Below are 23,947 nucleotides of genomic sequence, written 5' to 3'. Positions count from 1 at the left end.
CTTCTAGATTCAAAGCCATGGCGTTGAACTCTGAATTCACTGATCTAATCGTCATATTGATTGATTGAAAGATGCAGCACGGAAACAGGCCCTTCGGCCCATCGAGTCCACGCCGACCATCGATCACCCGTTCACACTAGTTCATTGTTATCCCACTTCCCGTCCACTCCCTACACAGGACACGGGGCTATTTCTAGATGCCAACTAGACCAGGTGGAACCGTTGGGCCCAAACCTCTCCTGCATTGGTGCAGCACCCTCTCCTCCCCACCAACCCCCTCCCCCCCCTACCTCCTCCCCCCTACCTCCACCCCTCCACCTACCCCCTCCCATCCCTCCACCCCCACCTCCCCCCTCCCTCCCTCCTTCCCCCTCCCCCTTCCCCCCCCCCCTCCCTCCATCCCCTCCCCCTCTCCCTAGGAGATAGATTTAAACTTTAAAATGTGAATAACTTTAAAAATATAACACCGATTTCCATTAAACTTCTTCCATTAGATGGTGAGTAAGGTGGGCCTAAAATTGTCGCACTATCGTGCAGTTCAGGAACAAACAAACAAACAAACGAGAGATTTAGTGTATAGACTAGACCAAGTGGGCCTATTCCTCTTAGGGAAGGGGAGGGGGTGTGACTGAGGAGTCCTGGACCCAAAGCCTCTCCTGTATTGGTGTAGCACCCTCAACACCCCCACTCAATCCCCCTTATCCCCCCCTCCTCGCCCCACTCCATCCCACCTACGCACCCCCACTTGCCCCTCCCCGGCCCCCACCCCCACTTTCCCTTCCCCTGCCCCCACCCCCACTCCCCCCAGCCCTGCCTCCACCCCCATTCCCCCCTCCCCATTCCTCGTAGAGGGGGGGCAGGGAAGGGGAGAGGGTGTGACTGAGGTGCTGTCTTTCTTCTCCCCCACTCCCACTCTCCCCCACCTCCCCTTTCACCACAACCCCCCTTTTCCCCACTCTCCCCTCCCCCCCACCCCCCCCCCATTCTCTCCTCCCCCACCGCCACTCTCACTCTCCCCCACTCCCCCTTCCCCCACTCTCTCTTCCCCCCCACCACCAACCCCCCCTTCCCCCCACCCCCGCTGTCCCCTTCCCCAGTTGCACTCTCCCTCCCACCCCCACTCTCTCGCCCCTCACGTCCACTCCCCTCCGTGGAGCCGTTGACGGCGAAAGCCACTTACCGAGCGTGCAGGGAGGAGGAGGGAGCGTCGGACTACTCGAGACGGGCAGCGCGGCGGCGGCTGTGGCCTAGCCGGGCTGGGATTCCTCGCAGCGGTTATGGGGGAGAGAGGAGAGGGGAGAGAGGGGAGAGAGGAGAGAAGTGAGGGGAGAGAGGAGAGGGGAGCAACTGATTGCGGGCGGGCGGCTCCACAAAAATTGTGGGGCTATGGTTTACTGTTTTGGCAAAATCACAGAAATACATATATAGATACATATGGATATATTTATATATATATATACAAGATCTGAGTTTTAGAGATAGATAGATAGATAGATAGATAGATGGATGGATGGATGGATGGATGGATGGATGGATGGATGGGTGGATGGATGGATGGATGGATGGATGGATGGGTGGGTGGGTGGGTGGGTGGGTGGATGGGTGGATGGATGGATGGATGGATGGATGGATGGATGGATGGATGGATGGATGGATGGATGGATGGATGGATGGATGGATGGATGGATGGATGGATGGATGGATGATCCCACAAAGCCTTTGTACCTGTTTGGGAGGAAACCGGAGCACCTGGAGGAAACCCACGCGGTCACAGGGGGAACGCGCAAACTCCACACAGTCAGGTCAGGATCCTGGAGCTGCGAAGCAGTGGCTCTACCAGCTGCGCCTCTGTGCCGCCCAACGTATAACGGAAGACAATTGACAGCGAAGAAACCCAAGAATTCAAAACTGCTTTATTTGTAGAGGTGGAAGCTGTCCATGTGCGGTGTCCTAGTTTCAGACAGTCTACCACATTCCCATACCAACTGCCACCAAGTTTAAGATGGATGCCATTCTCATCCATTAGAAAAGGCCACAAATAAATATTGGAACGGTCTTCTTACGCCTTCAAACATCGATGCCCGCCACTTCGACGCACCAGTTTTTTGTCCTGTAAATCATGAAACAATGCAAACACTACTTCACTAACCCAAAGCTGCCTGCACCAGAGGACATTTAATTGTGCCCGTACAATCAAACCCAACAATAAAACTCTCCTGATTTGAAGTACTTGTAATATAAGTTATTCGATTCAACGTTGGATGGGGTCTAGAAGGGTCTAGTTAAAATAGTACAAGGAAAAGACTACGCAGATTCCATAATTTCTTACCAATCTCCTCTCTTTCTAAAGGTAAGACTCCAAATGCTGGAGTAACTCAATGGGAGCAGTTCTGGAGAAAAGGAACAGGTGACGTTTCGGGTCATATCATATATATATACAGCCGGAAACAGGCCTTTTCGCCCCACCAAGTCAGTGCCGCCCAGCGATCCCCGTACATTAACACTATCCTACACCCACTAGGGACAATTTTTACATTTACCCAGCCAATTAACCTACATACCTGTACGTCTTTGGAGTGTGGGAGGAAACCGAAGATCTCGGGGAAAACCCACGCAGGTCACGGGGAGAACGTACAAACTCCTTACAGTGCAGCACCCGTAGTCAGGATCGAACCTGAGTCTCCGGCGCTGCATTCGCTGTAAAGCAGCAACTCTACCGCTGCGCTACCGTGCCACCAATCGGAACCCTTCTTCAGACCTGAAGAATTCCTTTTATTTTCCTTTTCTCCAGAGATGCTAACTGACCTGCTGAGTTCCTCCAGCATTTTCATAAGTGATAGGAGCAGAATGAGGCCATTCGCCCCATCAAGTCTACTCCGCCATTCAATCATGTCTGATCTGCCCTTCTCCCCAAAACCCCTGATTTTGTGTCTATCTTCAGTGTCAACCAGCATCTGCAGTTCCTTCCTGCACATCCCCATGTGTTTCCACTGGTGGGAGAGTCCAGGACCAGAGGCCACAGCCTCTGAATTAAAGGGCGCACTTTAAGAAAGGAGTTGAGGAGGGACTTCTTTAGTCAGAGGGTAGTTAATCTGTGGAACTCAATGCCACAGAGGGCTGTGGAGGTCAAGTCAGTGGATATTTTTAAGGCAGAGATTCTTGATTAGAACGGGTGTCAAGGGTTATGGGGCGAAGGCAGGAAAATTGGATTCGGAGGCAGAGATCAGCCATGATTGATCGGCGGACTTGATGGGCCGAATTGTCTAATTCTACTCCTATAACTTGTGAACTTGTGAACGTCCTCTCATTCTCACAAGGACCCTCTCTATCATCTCTATACTGTGCCTGAAGCACTGTCACTAGGGAAGGTTTAGAGAGGCAAGTGCCAAACACGAGCAGATGGGACGAGCGTAGACAATAGACAATAGACAATAAGTGCAGGAGGAGGCCATTCGGCCCTTCGAGTCAGCACCACCATTCAATGTGATCATGGCTGATCATTCTCAATCAGTACCCCGTTCCTGCCTTCTCCCCCTGACTCCGCTATCCTTAAGAGCTCTATCTAGCTCTCTCTTGAATGCATCCAGAGAATTGGCCTCCACTGCCTTCTGAGGCAGAGAATTCCACAGATTCACAACTCTCTGACTGAAAACGTTTTTCCTCATCTCCGTTCTAAATGGCCCACCCCTTATTCTTGAACTGTGGCCCCTGGTTCTGGACTCCCCCAACATTGGGAACATGTTTCCCGCCTCTAACGTGTCCAACCCCTTAATAATCTTATACGTTTTGATAAGATCGTAGATCGGGAATCTTCACCAGCATGGACAAATTGGGCCGAAGGGCCTGTTTCCATGCTAAAGTGTGTCTCATAGCACTTATTATAACCATTTGGCCCATCAGGTCTGTGTGAGCCCCCCAGTAGAGTTATCCCATCACCCTCTATCCCCCCCTCTACCTATCTCCTTGTATCCCTGTGTCTCGTTCCCTCTCTCACTCCTCCTTGTTGATTTCTTTGCCACTCCCCTGCACTAAGGGGCAATAAACCAGGAGCTAATTCATCTACCAGGATATTTTTTTTCTTGTACGGTGGGGGGGCATAGGAAGAAAGTGGGGTGCCCGTCAGAAACCCAAACAATCACAGGAGAGACTGTGCAAACTCCGCACAGGCAGCACTGGAGGTCAGGACCTCTGGTGCAGTGTTGTAGGGCTAACTACATCAACACTGTACCACTGGAAAAGCTCCACATCACCAACTGAGTCGAGTTTGCACAGTCGATGTGGTGAGATTCGAACTCATACTCCAGGTTACCTGTTATAGAGAGTCAAAGAGTCATACAGAGTGGAAACGGGCCCTTCAGCCCAACTTGCCCACGCCGACCAACATGTCCCATCTACACTAACCCCACCTGCCTGTGTTTGGCCCATCTCCCTGTGAATCTGTCCATTACATCTACACATCTAAATTTTACTTAAACGTTGCAATAGTCCCTGCCTCTTCCAGTTCCAGGTAAACTCCTGTATACACATAGATACATAGATACACAGACAATAGGTGTAGGAGTAGGCCATTCGGCCCTTCGAGGCCGCACCGCCATTCAATGTGATCATGGCTGATCCTCCACAATCAGTACCCTGTTCCTGCCTTCTCCCCATACCCCTTGATTCCGCTAGCCCCGAAGAGCTCTATCTAACTCTCTTTTGAATGCATCCAGTGAATCGGCTTACACTGCCTTCCACAGATTCACAACTCTCTGGGTGAAAAGGTTTTTCCTCATCTCAGTTCTAAATGGCCTACCCCTTGTTCTTAAACTGTGGCCCCTGGTTCTGGACTCCCCCAACATCGGGATCGGGATTCCCGCATCTAGCGCATGTTGAAAGGTATTTACGAGTAACTACATTCTGAAATATATATATATAAATCCATCCACTTTTTAAAAAAGCATTCAAGTTAAAAAATATATATTTTTTAAGAAAAATATATAAATGCCACATCCCAGACATTTGCCCAAGATCAATAACGTTTTTAGCACAAGTATGTGAAGGGAGCCATTGTGCCGCCCATAGAAAGCCCACCAGGAATGAGAGGGTTAACCTATGGTGGGCGTTTGTTGGCACTGGGCCTGTGCTCGCTGGAGCTTAGCAGAATGAGGGGGGACCCCATTAAAACGTACAGAATAGTGAAAGGCTTGGATAGAGTGGATGTGGAGAGGATGGTTCCACTAGTGGGAGAGTCGAGGACCAGAGGTCACAGCCTCAGAATTAAAGGACGTTCATTTAGGAAGGAGATGAGGAGAAATTTCTTTAGTCAGAGGGCGGTGAATCGGTGGAATTCTTTGTCACAGGAGGCTGTGGAGGCCAAGTCAGTGGATATTTTTAAGGCAGGGATAGATAGATTCTTGATTAGTGCGGGTGATAGACCCACATCCACTCTATCAAATTATTGATCTTGGGAGAAGGCAGCAGGATAGGGTTTGGAGGGAGAGATAGATCGGCCATGATTGAATGGCGGAGTAGACTTGATGGGCCGAATGGCCTAATTCCACTCCTATCCCTAATGACCTTATCACCAGTCCACGTGTTAATGTAGGAAAATAACTGCAGATGCTGGTACAAATCGAAGGTTTTTATTCACAAAACGCTGGAGTAGCTCAGCAGGTCAGGCAGCATCTCAGGAGATTCTCTCCTGAGATGCTGCCTGAATTGCTGAGTTACTCCTGCATTTTGTGAATAAATAGTCCACGTGTTAATTACATTTCATCACCAACTCATCAGTGCAGAACCAATTATGTTCAACCAAGATGCATCACACTCGTTGTGCTACAAATGTGACATTGACGAAGGATTTCCAAGAACACAACTATATTTACACTTGTCTATGGAAGACAGTACCTTGTGCAATCTCAATTTAGTAGTGCATCGAAGCAATAATTCTGGCACTTAAACCACATGTCGACCTTTTAAATATAACTCAAGATACACAAAAATAAACCCCACCATAAATAAGCCAGGTGTGCAAAACCAACAAAGATAAAAAGCCAAACAAAAGCACATTTGAATTACAATGAACATATCGGAAAACTGAAGCTGAACCCAAAACATCTGACGTGAGACCACAGCCATGTGCATCCTGTCTCCGATGAACAGTTTGTCCTTTCCAACGGGGTGCTTTGATTGAAGATTGGGATGGATGAAGGCTAGGATTCTGAATACAACAGAGAGAAGCAGATTAATTTGACTTGTGTAGTTCTGGGCAACAGTACAGATCGCAATCGAGTTATCGAGTCTCTCAGTGTGGAAACAGGCCCCATCAGCCCAACCTGCCCACACCGACCAACATGTCCCATCGTGATCATTCACAGAGTTGTAAATCTGTGGAACTCTCTGCCTCAGAAGGCAGTGGAGGCCAATTCTCTGGATGCTTTCAAGAGATAGAGCTCTTAACGATAGCGGAGTCAGGGGGTATGGGGAGAAGGCAGGAATGGGGTACTGATTGTGAATGATCAGCCATGATCACATTGAATGGCGGTGCTGGCTCGAAGGGCCGAATGGCCTCCTCCTGCACCTATTGTCTATTATTGATTAGTGCGGGTGACAGAGGTTATGTGGAGAAGGCAGCAGAATGGGGTGAGGAACGAGAGATAGATCAGCCATGATTGAATGGCGGAGTAGACTTGATGGGCTGAATGGCCTAATTCTACTTCAATCACTTATGATCTACGCTAGTCCCACCTGCCTGCGTTTGGCCCATACCCCTCCAAGCCAGCCCTATCCCTATACCTGTCGAATTGCTTCTTAAACGTTGAGATAGTCCCAGCATCAATAGACAATAGACAATAGACAATAGGTGCAGGAGTAGGCCATTCAGCCCTTCGAGCCAGCACCGCCATTCAATGCGATCATGGCTGATCACTCTCAATCAGTACCCCGTTCCTGCCTTCTCCCCATACCCCCTCACTCCGCTATCCTTAAGAGCTCTATCCAGCTCTCTCTTGAAAGCATCCAACGAACTGGCCTCCACTGCCTTCTGAGGCAGAGAATTCCACACCTTCACCACCCTCTGACTGAAAAAGTTCTTCCTCATCTCCGTTCTAAATGGCCTACCCCTTATTCTCGAACTGTGGCCCCTTGTTCTGGACTCCCCCAACATTGGGAACATGTTATCTGCCTCTAATGTGTCCAATCCCCTAATTATCTTATATGTTTCAATAAGATCCCCCCTCATCCTTCTAAATTCCAGTGTATACAAGCCCAATCGTTCCAGCCTTTCAACATACGACAGTCCCGCCATTCCGGGAATTAACCTAGTGAACCTACGCTGCACGCCCTCCATAGCAAGAATATCCTTCCTCAAATTTGGAGACCAAAACTGCACACAGTACTCCAGGTGCGGTCTCACCAGGGCCCGGTACAACTGTAGAAGGACCTCTTTGCTCCTATACTCAACTCCTCTTGTTACGAAGGCCAACATTCCATTGGCTTTCTTCACTGCCTGCTGAACCTGCATGCTTCCTTTCATTGACTGATGCACTAGGACACCCAGATCTCGTTGAACTCCCCCTCCTCGTAACTTGACACCATTCAGATAATAATCTGCCTTTCTATTCTTACTTCCAAAGTGAATAACCTCACACTTATCTACATTAAACTGCATCTGCCATGTATCCGCCCACTCACACAACCTGTCCAAGTCACCCTGCAGCCTTATTGCATCTTCCTCACAAGTCACACTACCCCCCAACTTAGTATCATCTGCAAATTTGCTAATGGTACTTTTAATCCCTTCGTCTAAGTCATTAATGTATATCGTAAATAGCTGGGGTCCCAGCACCGAACCTTGCGGTACCCCACTGGTCACTGCCTGCCATTCCGAAAGGGACCCATTTATCCCCACTCTTTGCTTTCTGTCTGTCAACCAATTTTCTATCCATGTCAGTACCCTACCCCCAATACCATGTGCCCTAATTTTGCCCACTAATTTCCTATGTGGGACCTTGTCGAAGGCTTTCTGAAAGTCGAGGTACACCACATCCACTGACTCTCCCTTGTCAATTTTCCTAGTTACATCCTCAAAAAATTCCAGTAGATTTGTCAAGCATGATTTCCCCTTCGTAAATCCATGCTGACTCGGAATGATCCCGTTACTGCTATCCAAATGCTCAGCAATTTCGTCTTTTATAACGACCTCCTCCGGCAGCTTGTTCCATACACCCACCACCCTTGGCGTTAAAAAATCGCCCCTCAGATTCCCGTAATATGTTTCCCCTTAAGCACTCTGGTCCTCGATTCCCCTTCTCTGGGCAAGGGACTCTGTGCGTCCACTCGACCTAGCACTGTCGATAAAGATAAGGGGCGGCCGGACAGGTTGTCCTGAACCCATCCCGTTGCCCAAACTGGCGCCCTCACCCGCCCACCTCTTACAAACGCACCAACCCATGTGTCAAGTACATTTCATCAGCCTTTCATCAATGCATAACCAACTTGTGGAGTTTGGGAGGAGAAAATCCCACGCAGGTCACGGGCAGAACGTACAAACCCCCGGAGTCAGGGGGTATGGGGAGAAGGCAGGAACGGGGTACTGATTGAGAATGATCAGCCATGATCACATTGAATGGCGGTGCCAGCTCGAAGGGCCGAATGGCCTCCTCCTGCACCTGTTGTCTATTGTCTATTGTCTATAAACTCCGTACAGACAGCACCCGTAGTCGGGATCGAACCCGGGTCTCTGGCGATGAAAGGCAGCAACTCTACCGCTGCTCCACCGTGCCGGGTTTCATCAGGGCATAACCAACTATGTTCATTCAAGATGCATCATACATGCGGGGGGGGGGGGGTGGGGGGGTGAGGGAAATCAGACACCCAAAGCAAAACCCATATTTAATTCTTAGTTTTAGAGATACAGGGCTGAAACAGGCCCTTCGGCCCACTGAGTCCACGCCGAACAGCAATCAGCCCGCACATTGGCTCTATCCTACACACGAGGGATGATTTTACAATGTTATCGAAGGCAATTAACCTACAAAGCTGTACGCATTTGGAGTGTGGGAGGAAACCGGAGCACCCGGAGGAAACCCACGCTTATCACGGGGAGAATATACAATCTCCGTACAGACAGCACCCGTAGTCGGGATCGAACCAGGTTCTCCGGCGCTGTAAGGCAGCAACTCTACCGCTGCGCCACCGTGCCACCTTGGTCGCAGGGAGAACGTGACAATAATATCCCTCTCATTATTTATTCCAATCAGATAGTCCGTGACAGAGGAAAGCAATAATACTGTACATACCCTGAGTCTCTCCTCACTGCTCTTGTGGCGTGTTATACAGGTCGTTCAACATTTCTAATAATACAAATAGAAACGTATGATAAGTAAAGCAAGATGGTAGACACAAGACGCTGGTTTACCGCAAGAAAAGGCACAATGAGCTGGAGTAACTCAGAGGATCAGGCAGCATCTCTGGAGGACATGGATAGGAGACGTAAAAACTCAGTACAGACAACACACGTAGTCAGGTTCAGACCTGGGTCTCTGGCCTCACCCAGCAATTCTATCGCTGCGCCACCGTGCCACCCCAGTCTCCCCCCTGTACCCCCCCCCAAGTCTCCCCCAGACCCCCCCCCCGTCTCCAGCCAGCAGGTAGATCTCCATAAACAGCCTCACCCATAATACTGAAGCAAATCTTCTTAAAATTCTCCGATGTGTCTCCTATTAGGGTCATCAGAAAGTCGCTGATCAGGTCAGTCGCTGCAGGAGGGTCCTGACCTGGAAGGGTTTTAAAACAAGCCAGCTTGCCTTTTACCAATTATATATTTTAGTTTAGTTTAGTTTATTATTGTCACGTGTACCGAGGTACAGTGAAAAGCTAACTAGTCAGCGAAAAGACAACACGTGATGACAATCAGGCCGTGTACAGATATATGAGAAATAGGGTTGCCAACTTCCTCACTCCCAAATAAGGGACAACAGGTGACGTCACCGCCCCGCGCCCCACGTAACCTCACCCAGTCAGCGGCCACGTGCTCCCGCTCCACCAATGGCGGCCGCCAGGGCTGGGAGACGGGTTGCTAGGCAACCTCCATTAGGCGGTGCCCGGGCTTCCGGACCAGCACTATCCGGGCCTACAGTGGCCCCCAGGCCTACGCTGTCCGGGTCTACAGTGGCCCCCAGGCCTACGCTGTTCGGGTCTACAGTGGCCCCTGGGCCTACAATGTCCGGGCCTACAGCGCCCCCTGGGCCTAATACGGGTCAAGGGCGGTCCCGTAAGGGAGAAACCAATTTAGCCCAATATACGGGATGTCCCGGCTAATACGGGACAGTTGGCAACCCTAATGATAAAGGGGATAATGTTTAGCGCAAGATAAGTCCAGTAAAGTCCGATTAAAGGCAGTCCGATTTTAAATTGGTATGAAACTATCTTAAGAAACGCAAAAACAAAATATGATGTACAAACATTAATAGTAATAAAAACACGATAGAAGCTAAGTGTGGTTCTAAATGCGTAACTGATAGAAAAAAAAATCAAAGTACAATCAACACTTCTCGTCGATGTCTAAAGTGCATTGATTTTCCGGCACCCTTGGATTCAGAGTCTTTCTGAATTATCCGTTTTTGCCGGACAAACAGAGCTCTTAAGGATAGTGGAGTCAGGGGGTATGGGGGAGAAGGCAGGAACGGGGTACTGATTGAGAATGATCAGCCATGATCACATTGAATGGTGGTGCTGGCTCGAAGGGCCGAATGGCCTCCTCCAGCACCTATTGTCTATTGTCTATCTATTGTCTAAAACCCACCCAGGTCACGGGGAGAACGTACAAACTCCGTACAGACAGCACCGGCAGTCAATATCGAACCTGGGTCTCTGGCGCTGTCAGGCAGCAACTCTACCTGCCTTCTTAATGAAACTAAATCTAATTCTAAAATCTAAATAGATGGAATCTGGCTCATCAATAAGTGGTGCTTACAAGACCGTTAGATGGACATGTGGATTTGCAGGGAACGAACGGCTATGGATCCCATGCAGGCAGAGGAGATTAGTTTGGCTTCGTGTTCGTCACCTACATAAAGAGATGGAGGGCTTCTTCCTCTGCTGTACTGTTCTACGTTCAATGTTTTAATCAGGGCCAGATCTTTCATTTATCCAGATGGTCTCATTTGAGAACTTCATGGCTAATAATTAGGCAGTGATGTTGCTCATGAAATAAGCGGAATTAAGTATACCGCAACATCAGTTATACTTATGTAAGTCAATGCTTAAAAAAAGATCAAAGGACAGTTGATGGATATGCCGGAAAGAAAGATTGCTTCAGAGATTATGGGAAATAAGACGGGTGAAGAGGACTAATGAGTTTGCTCTCATGGGGACCAGCATTGACCTGATTTAGTTTCGTTTAGAGATGGAAACAGATCCTTAGGCCCACCGAGTCCGCGCCGACCAGCAATCCCCGCACATTAACACTGCCTTACACATAACGAGGGACAATTTTACATTTATATCAAGCCAATTAACCTACAAACCTGTACGTCTTTGGAGTGTGGGAGGGAACAGAAGATCTCTGAGAATACCCACGTAGGTCACGGGGAGAACGTACAAACTCCGTACAGACAGCACCCCTTGGTCGGGATCGAACCCGGGTCTCCAGCGCTGTAAGGCAGCAACTCTACCGCTGCGCCACCGTGCCGCACCTTGGCTCATATCCCTCACAACCTGTGGTCTTACATGTATAAGAAAAGCATTAATAGGCTGCATGGTTCCTCAGAAAGTCACTCGGATGTACAAGAAAAGTACCTCTATGAAGGTTTACCTTTCGAGCCTGTCTTTTCAGGTTTATAGTCCCCATTCACTACACCTAGAAGGTCAGAGTCATCAAAATTACGACCTGCAGTATTAAAAGGAAGAAGCTAAAACGGGAATAAATGAAGACATCTATATACTAAAACTCACTGCCCCGCGCCCCACATGACCTCACCCAGCCAGCGGCCATGTGTGCTCCCGCTCCACCAATGGCGGCCGCCCGGGCCCAGGAGGCGGGTTGTTATGCAACCTCCGTTAGGCAGCGCCCTTGCCTACAGTGGCCCCCGGGCCTACAGTGTCCGGGCCAACAGTGTTCGGGCCTACAATCTCCGGGCCTACAGCGCCCCCCCAGGCCTAATACGGGACAAACCAATTTAGCCCAATATACGGGAGGTCCCGGCTAATACGGGACAGTTGGCAACCCTACTACTAACCCACATGTCTTAGGGTTGTGGGAGGAAATCTGACCAACTGGAGGAAACCCACGCGGTCACAGGGAAGACGTCCAAACTCTACGCAGATAGCAACCGAGGGTAGGATCGATCCTGGGTGTCTGGCTCCATAAGGCAGCAACTCTACCGCCCCCTGCACCAAACTATTGATCTACTTTCCACAAGGCGGTCACCATGTTATTCAGATAAAACAGCACGCACCTGTTTTCTTAACAGAATGGCCATTGAGCGCGTCATTAAGATCAAATCCATCAGGGTCTGGAAAGGGAAAAGTGTATAAATTAGTCCAAAACATTCTCCAATAACATTTAGCTACGAAGAGACTTACTTTTGAAAGTTAATATCCAACTAATATCGGGAGGATGTGATCTGTGGGTTGGATCAGTTAGCTAAGCTTGCAATTGGCAGCATCTAATCTCAAAACCATAGAAACATAGAAAATAGGTGCAGGAGTAGGCCTTTCAGCCCTATGAGCCAGCACTGCCATTCTATGTGATCATGGCTGATGATCAACAAAAGGTTCACCATAAGGACTTTGGGCACCGATTTAAACGTTCCCTCAGCCAACAATAAACCAACGCACATTGCCGCACTGGTGGGTAAGGCTAAGCAGCGCCTTTACCACCTTAAACAACTGAGGAAATTCAGAGTGTCTCTGAGGATCCTTCATTGCTTCTACTCTGGGGCTGTAGAGAGCATCCTGTCCGGCAACATTACAGTCTGGTTTGGGAACAGCTCTGCCCAGGACAGGATGGCCCTGCAGAGAGTAGTGCGTTCGGCAGAACGCACCATGGGAACTACACTCATCCCCCTGCAGGACCTATACATCAGGAGGTGCAGATCCAGAGCAAGCAAGATCATGAGGGACCCCTGCCACCCCAGTAACGGACTGTTCCAGATGCTACGATCAGGCAAACGGCTCCGCTGTCACGCTGCGAAAACGGAGAGGATGAGACGGAGCTTCTTCCCACAGGCCATCAGGACTGTCAACTTTTATAACCCCAGAGACTAAATTTTTGTCGACACTAATAGTAACTTATTAACTTTATTTATATGCTGTAACTGTAATTCTTTTTTGTGCACAACCCGCAGGCATTGCCACTTTCATTTCACTGCACATCGTGTATGTGTATGTGACAAATAAATTTGACTTGACTTGACTTGACTTGTATAGGAAGGAACTGCCGACGCTGGTTTAAACCGAAGAAAGACACACAAAGATGGAGTCACTCAGCAGGATAGGCAGCATCTCTGGAGAGGAATGGGTGGCGTTTTGTACATTTCCTCGATCGTCGTCTGCTTTGATCTGTCCTTTTCACACCTTACATGCCCATTGTGCCCTTCCACATCTCTAGTTTCCCTCTCCCCTGACTGAAGAAGGGTCTTGACCCCAAAACGTCACCCATCCATCCAGAGATGCTGCCTGTCCCACTAAGTTACTCCAGCATTTTGCGTCTATTTTCAGTATAAACCAGCACCTGCAGTTCCTTCTATGGGAGATAATACGATATTATTTTATGCATGATATTGTTTGATATTATTTTATACATTAGACATTGTGACGGTATTATTTTTATGCGCCTCTCTGTAACTAATTAAGGCGCTCTAGACATTCCTTACCCTTGACACGTCTCTGTAACATAACACTCCTTTGCTTTAGCTTGCACCCGTGCTTTAGCCTTGATGATAAGGGTAGCAGAATCCGAAGAGATGCGGACATTCATCAATGAATAGGATTTAATGGTGTCAAGAGAAGAGATAAGGAAAAACATAGGCCTTGGGGTGATGGATGGATGGATGTGAGGGATGGACTAGCAGGGAAATAAGGGAGGCGAAATATGAAGGGATGTGAGCATTGAGATAAGGATATATTACTAAATGGGATTTAATGGTGGCGGGACAAACAGGTACTACAAAGAAATGAAGGACTGAAGAAAGGAGTGTGGGTATGAGGTAATGCAAAGGAGATATAGAATAATCCTATAAACATAGACTGCCCGGTGTACTAAGTGGGCAGTCAGTCAGATGGTTGACATCCTGATTGTTCCAGCCGTTGTTTGCAAATAAAGGCTTTTAACTTCTTGAAGAATTCTCCGTGCCATCTGCTTCATTTTGAACACCGGTAACCACGACACTTCCTACATATTTAAACTGCACGGTGCTTTCACTTCCCTGTTCCCAAATTAGTAAAAGGGATCAGTTTACCAACCACAAAGATGAGAATGTACTCGTAGAAACAAGGACTTGCCGACACTGGTTTACACAGAAGGACACAAAGTGCTGGAGTAACTCAGTGGGACAGGCAGCATCACTAGGTAACATGGATAGGTGACATGTAGAAAGGTCGGCAGAGGAGCGGCAGGTGAAGGAGTGAGTGTGGGCATTGGCTGAAGAATTTAATTAGCAAATCGGTAAGTTAGCTAAAGAGTGAATTAGTCAATTTATCAACTAATATAAGGAAGGTTTGCTCTCGGGGAGCGCCCTGTTGGGGAGCGGCCTTGTCAAGGGAAGTGCCTTGTGAGAAAAGTGCGAGTCTTTGGCTCGAATGCCTTGTGAGAAAAGTGAGAGTCTTTGGCTCGAGAGTCTTTGGGCGGCACGGTGGCGCAGCGGTAGAGTTGCTGCCTTACAGCGAATGCAGCGCCGGAGACTCAGGTTCGATCCTGATTACGGGTGCTGTCTGTACGGAGTTTGTACGTTCTCCCCGTGACCTGCGTGGGTTTTCTCCGAGATCTTCGGTTTCCTCCCACACTCCAAAGACTTACAGGTTTGTAGGTTAATTGACTGGGTAAATGTAAAAATTGTCCCTAGTGTGTGTAGGATAGTGTAGGATCGGTGGGCGGCGCGGACTCGATGGGCCGAAGGGCCTGTTTCCACGCTGTATCTCTAAATCCAAATCTAAATCTAAAGGACACTACGCCAAAAGTTGGAGAGGGTGAGACGCAGTGAAGTGAAGAAATGACAGGCAAGCTGATTCAGTGTGATGCTTGCAGGATGTGGAAGGTCAGGGACTCCGCTGGTGCTTCTGGCTGCTACAACTGTGGACAGTGTGTCCAGGTTCAGCTCCTGAAAGACCGTGTTAGGGAACTGGAGAGGCAACTGGATGTCCTCCCGGATCGTCCGGGAAAACGAGAGTTTCCTGGACAGGACCCACGGCGAGATCGTTACACCGAAGGTACCGGAAGAGAGAAGGTGGGTGACGGTGAGGATGGGAGGGAAGCTTGGAGTGCAGGAGACCCTGGGGAGTTGTACCTCTTGAAAACAGGTTCACCCTCTTGGAAGCCGTTGGGACGGAAGACACTGCCCGTCTGAGCGGCGGACAGGTCTGCGCGGCAAAACAGAAGGAGGGTCTCGACCCGAAACGTCGCCCATTCCTTCTCTCCTGAGATGCTGCCTGACCTGCTGAGTTACTCCAGCATTTTGCGAATAAATACCTTCGATTTGTACCAGCATCTGCAGTTATTTTCTTGCAGTAACAGGATTGGTCCAAGTCAGCATGGATTTATGAAGGGGAAATCGCGCTTGACTAATCTTTTTGAGGATGTGACAAGTAAAATGGATGAAGGAGAGCCAGTGGATGTAGTGCCTCTGGACTTTCAGAAAGTACTTTGATAAGGTCCCACACAGGAGGTTAGTGTGCAAAATTAGAGCGCATGGTATTGGGGGGGTAGGGTATTGAAATGGATAGAGAATTGGTTGGCAGACAGGAAACAAAGAGTAGGAATAAACGGGTCCTTTTCAGAATGGCAGGCAGTGTAGACGGCAGATGCGTTCCCATAGACGACTTCCGCGGTCGACTTTGGGGGCCGGTATTGCGGCCTCCCCCCCCCCCCCCCCCCACAATAACGTGACCTCCATTGGTAAGGCAAAACGGATAATTCGGGAAGGTTCTGGAACCAAGGATGCTGGAAAATCAAAGGTGGGCCCGTATAAAGACATTCCTCATCAACACGTACCTCGAGGTTGGGTGGTGTCATCTTGTAGAGCGTCGTTAAGATCAAATCCAACATTATCATCTGAAAGAGAAATGGTGACCATCACCCACTTAAGCGTAGACACCTTCAGTGACTTCAGGGCCAATTTGGTTCCCAATTTAAGGTAGTCTCGATGCAACAACTGCTGGCCAGTCCTGGAGATTGTGGCTTAACCAAGTCGTAAACCCAAAGAGCGAGCTTGTGTATAAAACCATGAGGGGAACTGATCTCCCGGCGGCTCAGCACTTCAACTCCCCCTCCCACTCCCAGACTGACCTTTCCGTCCTGGGCCTCCTCCGTTGCCATAGTGAGGCCCAGCGCAAATTGGAGGAACAGCACCTCATATTTCGCTTGGATAGCCTACACCCCACAGTGTAGGTGCTGGTACAAATGAACATTGATTTTGTATCCCAATATATACCAATATTTTCCAATAGTTAGATAGAGCTCTAGGGGCTAGTGGAATCAATGGATATGGGGGGAAGGCAGGCACGGGTTACTGATTGCAAATGATCAGCCACGATCACAATGAATGGCGGTGCTGAGTCGATGAGGCCAAATGGCCTCCTCCTGCACCTATTTTCTATGTTTCTATGTTTCTATATACACACACACATATACATATACACACACATATACACACACACACACACACACACACACACACTCATATATACACACACACTCACATTTTCACACACATATACACACACACATACACACACACACAGAAACACACACATACATACACACACACACACACATATGTACACACACACACACATATATATATATATACACCCACATGTATATATGTATACACACACACATACACACACACATATATATATATATATATATATATATATATATATAATGAATGAATGAATACGTTTATTGGCCAAGTATGTGCATATACAAACGTCGCCCATTCCTTCTCTCCTGAGATGCTGCCTGACCTGCTGAGTTACTCCAGCATTTTGTGAATAAATACCTTCGATTTGTACCAGCATCTGCAGTTATTTTCTTGCAGTAACAGGATTGGTCCAAGTCAGCATGGATTTATGAAGGGGAAATCGCGCCTGACTGAACTTCTGGAATGTTTTGAGGATGTGACAAGTAAAATGGATGAAGGAGAGCCAGTGGATGTAGTGCCTCTAGACTTTCAGAAAGTACTTTGATAAGGTCCCACACAGGAGGTTAGTGTGCAAAATTAAAGCACATGGTATTGGGGGGGGGTAGGGCATTGACATGGATAGAGAATTGGTTGGCAGACAGGAAACAAAGAGTAGGAATAAACGGGTCCTTTTCAGAATGGCAGGCAGTGGAGACGGCAGATGCGTTCCCATAGACGACTTCCGCGGTCGACTTTGGGGGCCGGTATCTCGGCTCCCCCCCCACCCCCACCCCCACAAGACCATGACCTCCATTGGTAAGGCAAAACGGATAATTCGGGAAGGTTCTGGAACCAAGGATGCTGGAAAATCAAAGGTGGACCCGTATAAAGACATTCCTCACCAGCACGTACCTCGAGGTTGGGTGGTGTCATCTTGTAGAGCGTCGTTAAGATCAAATCCATCATTATCATCTGAAAGAGAAATGGTGACCATCACCCACTTAAGCGTAGACACCTTCAGTGGCTCCAGGGCCAAATTTGGTTCCCAATTTAAGGTAGTCTCGATGCAACAACTGCTGGCCAGTTCTGGAGATTGTGGCTTAACCAAGTCGTAAACCCAAAGAGCGAGCTTGTGTATAAAACCATGAGGGGAACTGATCTCCCGGCGGCTCAGCACTTCAACTCCCCCTCCCACTCCCAGACTGACCTTTCCGTCCTGGGCCTCCTCCGTTGCCATAGTGAGGCCCAGCGCAAATTGGAGGAACAGCACCTCATATTTCGCTTGGATAGCCTACACCCCACAGTGTAGGTGCTGGTACAAATGAACATTGATTTTGTATCCCAATATATACCAATATTTTCCAATAGTTAGATAGAGCTCTAGGGGCTAGTGGAATCAATGGATATGGGGGGAAGGCAGGCACGGGTTACTGATTGCAAATGATCAGCCACGATCACAATGAATGGCGGTGCTGAGTCGATGAGGCCAAATGGCCTCCTCCTGCACCTATTTTCTATGTTTCTATGTTTCTATATACACACACACATATACATATACACACACATATACACACACACACACACTCATATATACACACACACTCACATTTTCACACACATATACACACACACATACACACACACACATATACACACACATATGTACACACACACACACACACACACATACATATATATACACCCACATGTATATATATGTATACACACACACATATATATATATATATATATATATATATATATATATATATATATATATATGAATGAATGAATGAATAAGTTTATTGGCCAAGTATGTGCATATACAAACGTCGCCCATTCCTTCTCTCCTGAGATGCTGCCTGACCTGCTGAGTTACTCCAGCATTTTGTGAATAAATACCTTCGATTTGTACCAGCATCTGCAGTTATTTTCTTGCAGTAACAGGATTGGTCCAAGTCAGCATGGATTTATGAAGGGGAAATCGCGCCTGACTGAACTTCTGGAATGTTTTGAGGATGTGACAAGTAAAATGGATGAAGGAGAGCCAGTGGATGTAGTGCCTCTAGACTTTCAGAAAGTACTTTGATAAGGTCCCACACAGGAGGTTAGTGTGCAAAATTAAAGCACATGGTATTGGGGGGGGGTAGGGCATTGACATGGATAGAGAATTGGTTGGCAGACAGGAAACAAAGAGTAGGAATAAACGGGTCCTTTTCAGAATGGCAGGCAGTGTAGACGGCAGATGCGTTCCCATAGACGACTTCCGCGGTCGACTTTGGGGGCCGGTATCTCGGCTCCCCCCCCACCCCCACCCCCACAAGACCATGACCTCCATTGGTAAGGCAAAACGGATAATACGGGAAGGTTCTGGAACCAAGGATGCTGGAAAATCAAAGGTGGACCCGTATAAAGACATTCCTCACCAACACGTACCTCGAGGTTGGGTGGTGTCATCTTGTAGAGCGTCGTTAAGATCAAATCCATCATTATCATCTGAAAGAGAAATGGTGACCATCACCCACTTAAGCGTAGACACCTTCAGTGGCTCCAGGGCCAAATTTGGTTCCCAATTTAAGGTAGTCTCGATGCAACAACTGCTGGCCAGTTCTGGAGATTGTGGCTTAACCAAGTCGTAAACCCAAAGAGCGAGCTTGTGTATAAAACCATGAGGGGAACTGATCTCCCGGCGGCTCAGCACTTCAACTCCTCCTCCCACTCCCAGACTGACCTTTGCATCCTGGGCCTCCTCCGTTGCCATAGTGAGGCCCAGCACAAATTGGAGGAACAGCACCTCGTATTTCGCTTGGATAGCCTACACCCCACAGTGTAGGTGCTCGTACAAATGAACATTGATTTTGTATCCCAATATATACCAATATTTTCCAATAGTTAGATAGAGCTCTAGGGGCTAGTGGAATCAATGGATATGGGGAGAAGGCAGGCACGGGTTACTGATTGCAAATGATCAGCCATGATCACAATGAATGGCGGTGCTGGCTCGATGAGGCCAAATTGCCTCCTCCTGCACCTATTTTTTATGTTTCTATGTTTCTATATACACACACGTACATATACATATACACACACATATACACACACACACACTCATATATACACACACATACACACACACTCACATTTTCACACACATATACACACACACACACACACACACACACACACACACACACACACACAGCGGTATGAACATTGATTTCTCTAACCATTCTCTAACTTCAGATGGTTCATCTGTCCCTCTCTTTCCCCTCCCCCTTCCCAGTTCTCCCACTAGTCTCTCTGTCTCCGACTACATCCGTTCTTTGTCCCGCCCCCTCCCCTGACATCAGCCTGAAGAAGGGTCTCGACCCGAAACGTCACCCATTCCTTCTATCCTGAGATGCTGCCTGACCCGCTGAGTTGCTCCAGCATTTTGCGATACCACCGGTAAATGCACACGGTCTTTTACCAAGAGTAGTGGAATCAAAAAGCAGGAACCGAGGTTCAAGGCGAGAGGGGAAAGATTTAATAGGAGCCTGAGGGGCAACGTTTTCCACACAGAGGGTGGGCGGGATACGGAATGAGTTGCCAGGGGAGGTGGCTGATATAGGCACTATAACAACATTGAAAAGACATTTGGATAGGTACATGGAGAGGAAAGGTTTAGTTTAGTGCACCGAGGTACAGGGAAAAGGCACAATCAAGTTGTCCACAATGTAGAGATAAAGGAAAGAGGGTACAACGTTTAGTGGAAGATATAATATTGAAGTCCAATAAAGTCCGATTCAAGGTCATAAGGTTCTTAAGTGAAAGGAGTAGAATTAGGCCATTCGGCCCATCAAGTCTACTCTGCCATTCAATCGTGGCTGATTCTATCTCTCCCTCCTAACCCCATTCTCCTCCCTTCTCCCCAAAACCTCTGACAACTATCATATCATATCATATATATACAGCCGGAAACAGGCCTTTTCGGCCCACCAAGTCCGTGCCGCCCAGCGATCCCCGCACATTAACACTATCCTACACCCACTAGGGACAATTTTTACATTTACCCAGCCATTAACCTACATACCTGTACGTCTTTGGAGTGTGGGAGGAAACCGAAGATCTCGGAGAAAACCCACGCAGGTCACGGGGAGAACGTACAAACTCCTTACAGTGCAGCACCCGTAGTCAGGATCGAACCTGAGTCTCCGGCGCTGCATTCGCTGTAAAGCAGCAACTCTACCGCTGCGCTACCGTGCCGCCCATTAAACTGTTAAAGATTGCTGAGATGTCTCCATTGAGGTGGACGGGGGGGGGGGGGGGGGGGGGGGTACAGAAAGGAATTGCAGATGCTGGTTTACACCGAAGATAGACACAGAATGCTGGGGTAACTCAGCGGGGTCAGGCAGCAACTCTGGAGAAAGGGAACAGGTGACATTTTGGGTGAATTTTGCATTGATTTCCTTCCTCTCAGGAGATTACTATTGTGAAACGAGACTATTCAAATGAGTTTGGAAGGTTGAGGGGGGGGACCTCATTGAAACTTACTGACGAATGAAAGGCCTGGATAGAGTGGATGTGGAGAGGATGTGTCTACCAGTGGGAGAGTCTAGGACCAGAGGGCACAGCCTCAGAATAAAAGGACGTACTTTTAGAAAGGAGTTGATGAGGAATTTCTTTAGTCAGAGGGCGGTGAATCTGTGGAATTCAATGCCACAGACGGCTGTGGAAGCCAAGTCAGTGGATAGTTTTAAGGTGCCGATTGACAGGTTCTTGATCAGTACGGGTGTCAGGGGTTATGGGGAGAAGGCAGGAGAATGGGGTTGAGAGGGAAAGATAGATCAGCCATGAATGAATGGCAGAGTAGTCTTGATGGGCCGAATGGCCCTATTCTGCTCCGCAAACTTTTGAACTTAAGAAAGAATAATACACACCTATTGGCGCATTCGGATCATCATCAAATGCGTCACTAAGATCAAAGTCATCAGCCCCTGGAAAAGAAAGGCTTATAATTACTCCGGTTGGTTCCATGAAACCGTCTGGCACAACATTTAGCTGCCAAGAGACGAACATAAAGTCTCCATTCTTGATCAGTACGGGTGTCAGGGGTTATGGGGAGAAGGCAGGAGAATGGGGTTGAGAGAGAAAGATAGATCAGCCATGATTGAATGGTGGAGTAGGTTTGATGGGCCGAATGGCCCTATTCTGCTCCGTGAACTTTTGAACTTAAGAAAGAATAATAGACAATAGACAATAGGTGCAGGAGTAGGCCATTCGGCCCTTTAAGCCAGCACCACCAATCAATGTGAGCATGGCTGATCATTCTCAATCAGTACCCCGTTCCTGCCTTCTCCCCATACCCCCTGACTCCGCTATCCTTAAGAGCTCTAACTAGCTCTCTCTTGAATGCATTCAGAGAATTGGCCTCCACTGCCTTCTGAGGCAGAGAATTCCACAGATTTACAACTCTCTGACTAAAAAGTTTTTCCTCATCTCCGTTCTAAATGGCCGACCCCTTATTCTTAAACTGTGGCCCCTTGTTCTGGACTCCCCCAACATTGGGAACATGTTTTCTGCCTCTAACGTGTCCAACCCCTTAATAATCTTATATGTTTCGATAAGATCCCCTCTCATCCTTCTAAATTCCAGTGTAGACAAGCCTAGACGCTCCAGTCTTTCAACATTCGAATGTCACGCCATTCCGGGAATTAACCTAGTAAACCTATGCTGCACGCCCTCAATAGCAAGAATATCCTTCCTCAAATTTGGAGACCAAAACTGCAAACGGTACTCCAGGTGCGGTCTCACTAGGGCCCTGTACAACTGCAGAAGGACCTCTTTGCTCCTATACTCAACTCCTCTTATTATGAAGGTCAACATTCCATTGGCTTTCTTCACTGCCTGCTGTACCTGCATGCTTCCTTTCAGTGACTGATGCACTAAGACACCCAGATCTCGTTGTACGTCCTCTATTCCTAACTTGACACCATTCAGATAATAATCTGCCTTCCTATTCGTACCACCAAAGTGGATAACCTCATACTTATCCACATTAAACTACATCTGCCATGCATCCGCCCACTCACACAACCTGTCCAAGTCACCCTGCAACCTCATAGCATCTTCCTCACAGTTCACACTACCACCCAGCTTTGTATCATCTGCAAATTTGCTAATGCTACTTTTAATCCCTTCATCCAAGTCATTAATGTGTATTGTAAATAGCTGCGGTCCCAGCACCGAGCCTTGCGGTACCCCACTAGTCACTGCCGGCCATTCTGAAAGGGACCATTTATCCCCACTCTTTGCTTTCTGTCTGTCAACCAATTTTCTATCCATGTCAGTACCCTACCTCCAATACCATGTGCTCTAATTTTGCCCACTAATCTCCTATGTGGGACCTTGTCGAAGGCTTTCTGAAAGTCGAGGTACACCACATCCACCGGCTCTCCCCTGTCAATTTTCCTAGTTACATCCTCAAAAAATTCCAGAAGATTAGTCAAGCATGATTTCCCCTTCGTAAATCTATGCTGACTCGGAACGATCCTGTTACTGCTATCCAAATGCTCCGCAATTTCATCTTTTATGATTGACTCCAGCATCTTCCCCACCACTGATGTCAGACTAACTGGTCTATAATTTCCCGTTTTCTCTCTCCCTCCTTTCTTAAAACGTGGGACAACATTAGCTACCCTCCAATCCATAGGAACTGATCCTTAATCTATAGAACATTGGAAAATGATCACCAATGCGTCCACAATTTCTAGAGCCACCTCCTTAAGTACCCTGGGATGCAGACCATCAGGCCCTGGGGATTTATCAGCCTTCAGTCCCATCTGTCTGCCCAACACCATTTCCTGCCTAATGTGGATTTCCTATAGTTCCTCCGTCACCCTAGGAACTCTGGTCACCTGTTGGCACATTGGGATCATCATCAAATGCGTCACTAAGATCAAAGTCATCAGCCCCTGGAAAACAAAAAGGCTTATAATTACTCCGGTTGGTTCCATGAAACCTTCTTTCACAATATTTAGCTGCCAAGAGACGAACATGAAGTCTCCATTCTTGCACAGTACGGGTGTCGGGGGTTATGGGGAGAAGGCAGGAGAATGGGGTTGAGAGGGAAAGATAGATCA

The 23,947-nt window shown here is 48.0% G+C and overlaps 1 protein-coding gene across 1 annotated transcript in view; it reads right to left on the bottom strand.

The window, feature by feature from the left end:
• Positions 1–1,914: 1,914 nt before the first annotated feature.
• Positions 1,915–23,947, bottom strand: part of LOC144595421 (uncharacterized) — a 54,375-nt gene continuing 32,342 nt past the window's right edge. The window contains exons 3-11 of the mRNA XM_078402924.1: positions 21,746–21,802; positions 19,263–19,322; positions 17,739–17,798; positions 16,193–16,252; positions 12,441–12,497; positions 11,798–11,872; positions 9,657–9,758; positions 9,282–9,335; positions 1,915–6,202 (exon numbers count right to left, since the gene is read on the bottom strand). Coding sequence (XP_078259050.1) covers positions 9,295–9,335; positions 9,657–9,758; positions 11,798–11,872; positions 12,441–12,497; positions 16,193–16,252; positions 17,739–17,798; positions 19,263–19,322; positions 21,746–21,802 — 512 coding nt within the window. The 3' untranslated portion in view covers positions 1,915–6,202; positions 9,282–9,294. The remainder of the gene's footprint in view (positions 6,203–9,281; positions 9,336–9,656; positions 9,759–11,797; positions 11,873–12,440; positions 12,498–16,192; positions 16,253–17,738; positions 17,799–19,262; positions 19,323–21,745; positions 21,803–23,947) is intronic.

The sequence above is a fragment of the Rhinoraja longicauda genome, chromosome 7, assembly GCF_053455715.1.
Source record: "Rhinoraja longicauda isolate Sanriku21f chromosome 7, sRhiLon1.1, whole genome shotgun sequence".
NCBI lineage: Eukaryota > Metazoa > Chordata > Chondrichthyes > Rajiformes > Arhynchobatidae > Rhinoraja > Rhinoraja longicauda.
The sequence above is the reverse complement of the archived record's forward strand: the minus strand, read 5'-3'. Positions and strand labels throughout refer to the sequence as shown.